This window comes from Eupeodes corollae, chromosome 1 (assembly GCF_945859685.1).
Source record: "Eupeodes corollae chromosome 1, idEupCoro1.1, whole genome shotgun sequence".
In the NCBI taxonomy this organism is placed as follows: Eukaryota; Metazoa; Arthropoda; class Insecta; order Diptera; family Syrphidae; genus Eupeodes; species Eupeodes corollae.
The window spans coordinates 287,137,212-287,147,799 of NC_079147.1; the positions used below are offsets into that span (position 1 = coordinate 287,137,212).

A 10,588-nucleotide genomic window follows, 5' to 3' on the forward strand; every position below is an offset into this window, starting at 1 on the left:
AGTTTTCAAAAAAATCTGTTAGAGGTTTACCATTGCGATTAAATATATGAGTTTCTAATTTCATTAAATAAAACCACTTGCATTTTAATTAATTTGAACCCAAGAATGCAAAAGTGGTCTGCTAACTTCATAATAGGCGATCCTTTTTAACAGTTCTTAATCAAAATGTGCAACGCAAGAAAAACTATAACGATGAACAGATCGTTTAACAGGCTAGTACCAATTTATTTTAATAATTATATATACGAATATATTCTATTAAATGATTACTAATTAAAGTTTAACGGATTGTTATACACACAGACCCATAACTATACAAGACTTAGAAGTATTCCATGATAAATTTCTTAGAAGTGGGTGGACAACAAACGTCCTAAATGCACAATTTCAACGCTTGGCTTTTTTTTAAATTAATCGTACTTCAATATTTCGGATAGGAAATTTAAATTCACATCTTGAATGAGAAAGTGGGTGTCTACCACGCCCCTTGATCTACATAAGTTCTACAATGTCTGAAAAATGTGTGGTCTTTGTGGCTTTTCAAGAAACTACTTGTTATGAAATTCGATGAAATGAAGATCTTCACTGGCTCCATAAATACGTACACAAATATTTCAAACTGTGGATTTTCAAGCTTTATTGATTTTAAAGTTTGAGGTGATGGAAAACTATTGTATTAATATCGTGCTTGATAGATGCCATTCACTCACGACAAAAAGTATCGGCGGAAAAAAGGTAGAAAATCTTAATACGGAACTCTTTCGAATGTTAACAATTTCTTTATAAAATTGAATCGCACAATTTTTTTCACAAGAAATCACTTAGATTCAAATTTATTCAGTTATTTATTTGGAACACACTACAATTCTGCATTCACGACTTTACCTATACAGTTTTTGCCAGATATTCAATTTTATCCAAAAAGAACATTTAAGTTCCAAACTAACATTATATTTCTAGGTTTTATTTAAAAAAAAATCAGTGGTTATTTTTTTCCATTTCACTGAATTTTTTCATAACTACTGCTGTCTAGCGCCAATTTTTAATATCATAAAAGCTAAATTTTAAGTGTACCTAATTTTTGAAATATTACTAATTTATTTAAATAAGGCCTCCAAACTCAATATGAGTCAAAATACTGTATGCCAAAATCCAGTTCTGAAACTCAAAATTAAGAAAATCGTAAGATTACCCCACCTCCATCACTCTTAATAATGAAAATCCAAAGGATCAAAGGACTATCTCCAACATAATTGCGATCTACTTCAATCATTTAATTTTGCTCTTCCTTTCAAAATTCTGCATATTTTAAATATAGTGGTTTCCAAAAATTTAAGTTTTCAACTAACAACCTTATGGAATTTTTATCATTCACACTCTAGGTGCTTGAAAAATAAAACGAAGTTGATGTAATCTCCACTGACTTTATCAAAACCTTTGAAAAAAGAACCTATAGACTGATACTCCTTAAAATTTCTTTTCATCGCCGCTTTGTTCCAATTTTGTTGCATAGGATTTCTTCTTATCTTGAAATCGGTGTCGGCGTAAATAATATGCGCTTCAAATGTGCTCTCTCCTGCCCTCTTCCTTCAATCTTCTGGAGAACCACAAAGTAGCCACTTACGTCCTCTTCTTTTTATGCAAACCATTAATGATATGGAGTTGATTTCAAAATATTCCCATTTCAAACTTTATGGTAATAACACAACAAATTGCATTATTCTTAACACATTTATCGAGACCTCCACAGTTTATCAGTCTTTTGTGAAAAGAACTGCTAAGCAAAATATAAACAAATGTCAGTCAATTACTTTTTCTCCATAACCAACCCAACTCTGTTGAAGTTTTTCGAGATCTTGGAAACTTATGCGCCTAAGAGCTTAATTTCCGTGGCCATATAGATGATATAATACTCCAAGCCAACTATAAGTCCTCTAAACTAGGTGGATGTTGCGTTCGTAGCGAACCAAGACTTAGAACTTTCAAATATTCCTGTGTGAAGAGATGGACGTGACCTACGGTTTTTATGCCGAGTCCGAGCTGCTATTTTAAAAAAAGCACTTTGCATGACAAGAAATACTATTGAAAATTTGTCAATATCTCCCAATTCCTAAGCACTCGACTTTGTAAAAAGTTTGACCATGAAATTTTTAACCCCTACGTTACCCGGTCTCTCTAAATCACCATTGTCTACCCCCTCCTTGAATACGCTACTCAAGCATGGTCCCCTTACTAAGGAGGACATATTTCGAGAATTTAAAGATGTTTTCTTCGATTTTCGCTTCGAGGCCTATTGGGCCCTGATCCTTTCTCCATATCAAGACCGCTTTCAATTAATTAATCTCAAGACTCGGGAAGAACTCAGAAAGATATCTGCCAACGTGCGTCTGTCGTTCATCTTAATACAAACCACCGTAATTTGAGAAATACTAACCTCTGTTATCTTCCCCCTCACCCCACCTCTTCTGACTCAAAAGAACCCACGGCTCGCATAATACGGAATATCAATTTGAATGAAAACTTTTTTGATTTCAATGCAAGCATTTTTCTTGCTTCCAATAAGTTACTTAGTTTTGAAGTTAGATTGAGTTTATATCTTGAATAAACCCGAATTCATAAGGGTTTTGTCCCCACTAAAATTAAAATTGATAACCACTGTTCTAAATGAACAGTATTTTCAAATAGAAAATTCTGGTTATACAGAATTTCAAACTACAATCTTTCCTTTAAAACATGTATTTTCTTTTCGGAAACACTGTAAAAAAAAGTGTTTTTCTCACGCTCCTTCTGCAAAAAGAACGCTTCCCAAAGCTATTGATCAACTCAAGTGTAAAATTGCAGACACTGGAGAAAATTATTATGCGGTAGCACACACACGTTCTTTCTTTCATTTTACCCATTTTCAACACCACGATACAACAAAAACCATTCTTTTGCTTCGAATGAAATTTTGAATATCCTTTTCCCTCTGTATGTGAAAATTTGAATCTTCTTGTTTACAATCTTTTATTTTTCCAAAAAAAGAGGGTACGGCAAGCAGATGGCACTCGTAGCAGACGAGTATTGAACATTTTCAATACTTGATATTGATATCGATAGGTATGTGCAGATAGATGACCCTGATGGTTCAGGTGACTTGTTTTATTCATTTCTCATTATTGGAACAACTCCATCAGTTCCAGCAATCAGATTGCTTGGTTACATGGCCATGAATTTATCCAGATATAGGGTCAAGTACAAATTTGATTTAGAAACGCCATCCTTGATGATGATGATGTGTGTCCACTCTCATTTTCCACAAAATCCCATTACAAAACTCTTGTTTCGATAGAATTTCAAAAACAATGTCCTTCCAGTTGACAAGTTTCAAAAAATAGATGCTCTTTAAAGTAAAATTGAATTTTCTACAAAATTTGTCGACACAAACAGGTTTTGAGGAATTTCAATGTATTGATTCTGATGTGATGCAATATTTCCTTCAATAAAATTTAGTTTTGAAAACTTCCAATTTTTCAGAATCGTTTTTATTCGACAAAAATAATGATTTTAAAACCCTTGACAGCTTTGGATTCCTCCATCGAGAAATTAAAGATGAATGCTGAGGATAAAGTTACTCACTAAATTTACTCGGAGTAGTCAAAACTATTTTTAGAACTTAGAATTTGAAATTTGGCTTTTTTGCTTACAGTTGTGAACATTTAAAATTTCTTGCTAATATTTCCTTGGCATCATTTCAAAAATATCAGAATCCATTTCACTCATTATTGTTATTTCACAGAAGTTATATTTCATAACTGTTGTGGTTTTATTTGGAATCATATTAAGATATACCCTTTTACCTATTTTCAAAAAATAACAATTACAAATCGGGTGCAAATGTTGAAAAGTAAAGCATAGTTGCATATTTCGATCCTGAGTATCCTTATGCTTTCATATTTTTATTATTTTGAATTTAAATTATTTGAAATGTAAAATTTTCACGCAACGATGAATTTTATTGCAGATATTGCAATTTTGTTGCACATGAGTGAAAAATTATGAAAATATAACTTTTTTAATATTTTCGTATAATTCATGTGAAAGGATACATTTTTCAATGGGTTTTACGGTACATGTACTGTAGATAGTGGAATAAATTGAAAAGCAGCAAAATTTATGGTGTAATTTTATGAAACTATAGTTCTGAAAGTGTAACGAGGGTTTTTTTTTTGGGGCAATTATATGGGAGTTTGTTGTTATATGAATTTCTGAAACCCGAGGGGGAATAGAATTTAAGGATTGTGTTAATTTTAATCAGATTAGTTGTTTTAACTATATGTACTTTATATATTTAATATTTTAAGCTAGAGCCCATTCATGTTTGGTAAATATGGTTTTAAAAATTATATTTAGATGCTTGTAGAGCTCGTGTATAAGTTTGATGGTATTGTTTATGTTTATAGACAAAATTTGCTAATACTTTAAATAAAATCAACATTGAGTTTTAATTAATTAAATACGGTTGCTGAAGTTCAGCCACATTTGTGGTTTAGACGTTTAGACAGTGAGTTTGACCATTTTTGAAACAAATACAAAATAGAACGGCTGGAATGCGCCCATTTTGATAACTTCCCATTATTACCCTTAAAAAAAATTATTTTTTGGAATAAATTGAAACTTGTAAGGTATGCAATCAATGTGTTAATGCTACTTTTCTGTGGCGGCTCCAGAATGCTAGTTAAGAGTCAATCAGCCAGGAAATGAAACAAAAGCAGGTATTCGACGAACGGTTAGTAAGAAGAGTGAACACAGATCCTAATTCATAATTGGAAGACTTAAGGCATGCGAGAGATGTGATGCCAAAAGGGTCCACATACTTTACTAAAACTAATACACTTCGAGTCCAACGTAAAAGTCAGGCGAAAACCCAACATAAAAAGCGTCTTTAAATAAAATTAACGACTGATCGCACGAACTTGTTCATGTACATAAAGAGTCTGTTGACAAACATTTCCTGTATTTTAAGATTTAAAAATTAACCTGAAAAGAATTTTGTTTGATCAAAAAAAAAAATCTAAAAAAATCCATACAGAGTTCCTCAAAGAGTTTTCTTAAACAATAATTTACAAATATTTGGAAAGACTCAAAGTTCCCATTTGTCAAATTACGATGTTTGAAGATAAATTATAATTTAAATAAAACCACCACTTTTAGATAGATGACCGCGCATGTTTACGTAGGTTCGTATGTTCCAAAAATGTTTTTCCTCTCAAGAACTACTGGAGATATTGTCTCCAAACAAATAATATGGTAAGAAAGAATTAACGGCGTGGTGTTTAAAATATGATTTTTTTTTTAACCCTAAAACATTTGACATTAAGCAGTTTTTTTGTTGAAGTATATTCGATGTATTAAACAAAATAGTATTTTTTGACTTTTATGCATGTAAGGAATCTTAAACGATTTAGTTAAATGCTAAAGCAATTTTTAACAATTTCCTGAGCTTAAAAGATAGATTATTTAAGTTTAAGCGGAATGGCTGCTTTAACTTCTATCAATTTGCTAAAACCATATGATTTCTATACAAATATTCTTATAAGAGAAGTTCGTGAAATGGTCCAGTTAACAGCTTTGAATTTAAAAAATTAGGTCAGTTTAGCGTATTCGCTTGGTTTATTTTCACGAACCATCACTTTTTAGACATGTTTGGATAATCGATTTTTATTGAATGGCAATTAGTAATTTACTATTTACCAAAACGAAACGAAAGGTTTAAAATTTATGACTTCCTTAGTAAATTGGTTAATATTTAACAAATTGCTAATTAATAGATTGTTAAACATTTAACAAAAGGTTGTTAAAAAGGCATCTGTTCTTAAATGTTGGAAAATATTAACAATAACAATAAAATAACTTTGAAGCCAGTATTTTTCTTTATTAAAGTCAAAATTTAATTTTTGTGTACTCTAAAGTATATTTTTGTTCCAGGGTTTTCATTGTATTTAAAAACTGTCAATTATGATTTCTAAAATTTTGAAAAATATTAACATGTTGTATAAGATGACAAATATTTTGTCAATATTTTTCCTTGAGTCGAAAATCAATTATTACGAGTTTTTATTTGATTTTATTTATTTCTTAGGTTTTTGTTTTTTCTTTGTATCGAAGAATTTCAACTAGGATTTATATAAAAACTTCTCAAAATTTTTATAATAATATGTAATATATGTTTTTTTTTCGGCGCACAACTTTTACGACATATGTATGTTTGTATGCCAATTCGATTCTAATACTTTAGATCCATTTATTATTCAATGCAAAAACACTGATTTTGATATTTACTGATACTGATATTTTACGAGCAAAAAAAATAATATTATTACCAGAATTATTTTTTTCCCACAAAAATAACGTTTTTGACGTCTACTTTTCTTTAATAAAGTTTTTAATACAAGTATGAGTAGGTGAAAAACACAACATTTTTTCAACAAAATATTAGAATAGGTAAAAATATGTTTGAATTTTGACATAAGGCCAAATTCTGCAATTTTCAAGAGGAAAAAAGTCTATGAATTCATTTAGGTTATTTTATCAATTTTATTCGTCGCAAAAGGAAATGAAATGAACATTGTATTGCACACACTCCCGGAAGAACAACGGAATCGAAAGAGGTTCATGGAAGTCATATATTTTAGGCTAGTTTTTCAACTTTGAATGCCGAACGGTAGACAAAAACTTTGTCCAACTAGTGAACAATAGAGCAAGATTTTCACTAAGAGAGTATTTTTGGACTACCTGAACCTAAATTCTGAACTTATTTCTTCAGTGGTTTTTTTTGTAACAACTCAAAAATGTCTCTTGAACTTAAAAGCTTAACACAAAAATACAAGTTTGAAATTGCAAAATGATTTTTTTGATTTAATGACATCTTTTTAAAAGGATCAATTCAATCTGAATACCTCACAAAAAGACTTCTTACTGGCCTCCTAACATCCCACTTATGATGGACGTATTCAGCTCATAACTATCCAATACACTTTTGATAAAAGTTAAACTACAAATTAAATTCACGAGTCCCAAACAATTTCTTTGAAGGATGTATTTTGTTAATTATCAATTTTTATTTAGTGAGGAAAAATATAATCGTTGCTCTAAGAATTTAAAGGATATTAAAGCCTTACATCTTTAAGTATATTTTAGCGTATTAAGGAAACATCTAACAAATTCATCTTCGTTGAATTTTTTAGCATAGTTTTGTGTGTTTTTTTTTAAATTACTTGCAATAAATGTTAAAACCCATGTGGGAACATTGAACAAAAAGTTAGTTTCCACCTTCACCTTTTTACCAAATTTTTAAAAATTGTGATTACGAATCGTATGATGATTTTCAATTTGATTTTTTTTTAGTTATTTATGTTTCTCTAACCATTGTTGAAAAATCTTAACATTGACTTGCTGAAAAATTATTACAATAGACTTATGAACTTGTCTGTTAATTTTTTTCAGAGCTATCGTAAGAAGCTTAGCCTAAAAGAACAAAAAACGATAGTCAGTTTCAAAAATAGTTTTGTTCCTAATAACCTTTTATTAAACTATTACTATTATTTTTTAAATAAATCATTTCATATGTGAATTTCTTTGTAAAGAAAAGGGTATGTTGTAATACCATAATAATTAATATGATGTAACACTATAGTAATATGATATGAAAATTGACTCATGTAAATGTCCTATTATTTTTGTTTCGAATTCGAACTGTCAAAAAGGATCCGAACTATCCGACCAATGAGATCGCTCGTTCTATCTCCCAATAGGATAGCTCGTTGTATTTGATTCAAAAGAAATTGAAATAACGAGGGCATTCTAAAAATGGAAGTCGAGAAGAAAAGTCATCTTTTTCATTCCTGCCGATGTACTATTTTTTTGTATAAAATAAAGAAAAATAAAAATTAAAATAAAATACTTTTGGAAAGTATTAAAATATCAGATGTGGGGTATATTCACCTATTAATAATAAAAAAAAACCAAGTATCTAACAAACAAAACGAAAATTACATAAAACAATTTCTGCACCATGGCCGACCAACAAAAGACAAAGGGGGACATGATAGAAGCGCTAAAAGGCGCAGGCATTGATGTGCCTCCGACAATCAGTCTCCCCCGGCTGAAGCAGATGTACAAAAATCTCTACGTCATAGCTGCCAAAACTCTCCCAGCCGATGACGAAGTGTATGCCGACGCCCAACAGAGAGCAGAAGTTGAAGACCCACCCGAGGAGCCTGCTGTAAATGAGGAAACCGAGGCCGAACTCGACCACAAATTAATGCTCCTACGCAAACGCCACGAAGTCCTCATACTGCAGCAATCGATAGCCAGATTGGAGCAAGCTGAGCTACAACCTACACTATTTGCTACGCAAAATTCTACGCCATCCGTAGCATCAACATATCGACTGACTTTTCGAGACATCGAACATGCCATCGTTAAGTTTGATGGCGAATCCAGGGCCTACAATGTGCACGACTTTTTGAGGAATTTCGAGAGTGTTATGAATATGGTTTGCGCAGATGACCTATTTCGCTACACGTCTCTGTGTAATTCCTTGATTGGCACTGCTAGGCTGCTCCTCAACAAGGATGCACTCGATTATGGCGAACTGAAGGCAATACTCCTGAAAGAATTTGGTCGTACAATTGGCCGCAACGAAATATACCAGATGCTTATGAAACACAAGTGGAACAAGAAGGACAACATCCGCCGGTACGTGTAGAAATGGAAAATATGGCCTCCCGCTGCAACTTTATTGACGAATTCGAACTGATTGGTTTCATCATCGATGGAATGCAAGACACTTCACCAGAGTCACACCTCCTAATGAACGCACGAACGATGGATCAGTTTAAAAATTCATTAGACCTGTACGAACAGCGGCGTTCCAATCGACTTGCTGCTAAACCCGATGTCACTGCTGCCACCATAAGACAAAAACCACCGACGACCAAAAGCAATATGAAAGCTGACGCAACCGATGCAAAAGAAGTCCGTTGCTACAACTGCACGCAGATGGAACACTACCAGAGCAAATGCCCGTACGAAAAGCGACCAGACAGTAGCTGCTTCCTGTGCTGGAAGATCAGACATGACCGCCGAAGTTGTCCCAACCCGAAGAAAATGAAGCCAGTGAAAAATACCGCCGCTGCTGTTGCCGATGCCACTGATGAACGAAGCCACCCTAGTTGTCGAGAAGATGAAGATCTTGACGATTTTCGAAGTGCTGTATATGCTATTAATTTGGTAAGTGTTGCCTACTGTAGTAATAAAGTTAAGCGCAGAGAATTTAAGGAATGTTTATCTCTTTTTGACACCGGTAGTCCAACTAACTTCATACGCAAATCTGATGTGCCGACGCCGAATAATATTTCGAATATTGCTGTCAAGTCAAAGTATACCGGTCTTGGAAAACAAAAACTGATGACATACGGAACAATCAAAGCCGAAATAAAATTCAAAAATCGTTGCGGGAATGTATTTTTACATGTAGTGCCAGATGATACAATTTTAAATGATTTCATGTCAATCGAAATAGAAGTGATGCCGTCCGAGGTAGATGTTAATCCTGTTCTGAGTAAACAGCACTTTAAGGCACTACAAGATACGATTAGAAGTAACTATTTGAATGCAAAGCAAATTAAGTTTAAACCATATGACTACGAAATGTGTATAAGCCTGACTAGCGACACACCTTTTCACTGCTTGCCACGTCGTCGTTTATCGTTCTATGGAAAAAACGAATTACGCAAAATTACCGATGACCTGTTAGCAAAAAATTTTATTAGGCCAAGTGATTCCCCGTACGCTTCTGCAGTAGTCTTAGTAAAAAAGAAGAACGGTGAAATTCGGAAGTGTGTGGACTATCGTCCGTTAAATAAATTGACCGTAAGAGACAATTACCCATTGCCTCTAATTGAAGATTGTATAGAGTACTTAGGAGGGAAAAATTATTTTACGACTCTCGATTTACGAAATGGTTTTTTCCATGTAAAAATGGCACCCGATTCCATAAAGTATACGGCCTTTGTCACACCGTATGGGCAGTTTGAGTATATGCGTATGCCATTCGGCTTGAAGAATGCGCCGGCCGTCTTTCAGAGGTACATTCATAACATTTTCAGAGACCTGATCGATGATGGTTTAATTATCATCTATATGGATGACATCATTGTAGGGACAGTTGACTTCGAATCACATTTGCAGTTAGTGGCTAAAGTTTTACGACGAATGAAGGAAAGTGGTTTAGAACTGAGGTTGAGTAAATGTAAATTTGGCTACAATGATATAGAATATTTAGGCTACCGCGTGAACTAAGAGGGAATATGTCCAAGCGACTCACATGTAGAAGCCATTCGGGATTACCCGGTGCCGTCAAATCAGAGAGAAGTGAAAACGTGTTTGGGTTTGTTCTCTTATTTTAATAAGTTTATTCCAAATTATGCTAGAATCGCTAAGCCCTTACAACGACTAACTCATTATGGGGTCCAATTTGTTTTCACTGATGAATGTGAGCAAACTTTTAACGAGCTAAAGAGAAGACTGTCTTTGGCACCGGTTC

General features: G+C 33.0%; 1 protein-coding gene across 1 annotated transcript; it reads left to right on the forward strand.

The window, feature by feature from the left end:
• The first annotated feature begins 8,751 nt into the window (after positions 1-8,751).
• Positions 8,752-10,344, forward strand: LOC129951223 (uncharacterized). The gene has a single exon (XM_056063269.1). It carries the CDS (start codon positions 8,752-8,754, stop codon positions 10,342-10,344), a length of 1,593 nt encoding a protein of 530 aa, XP_055919244.1.
• Positions 10,345-10,588: the final 244 nt, after the last annotated feature.

Excerpts from the sequence above, each read along its gene's own strand:
- LOC129951223 (XM_056063269.1), top strand. The coding sequence starts at position 8,752 with ATGGAAAATATGGCCTCCCGCTGCAACTTTATTGACGAATTCGAACTG.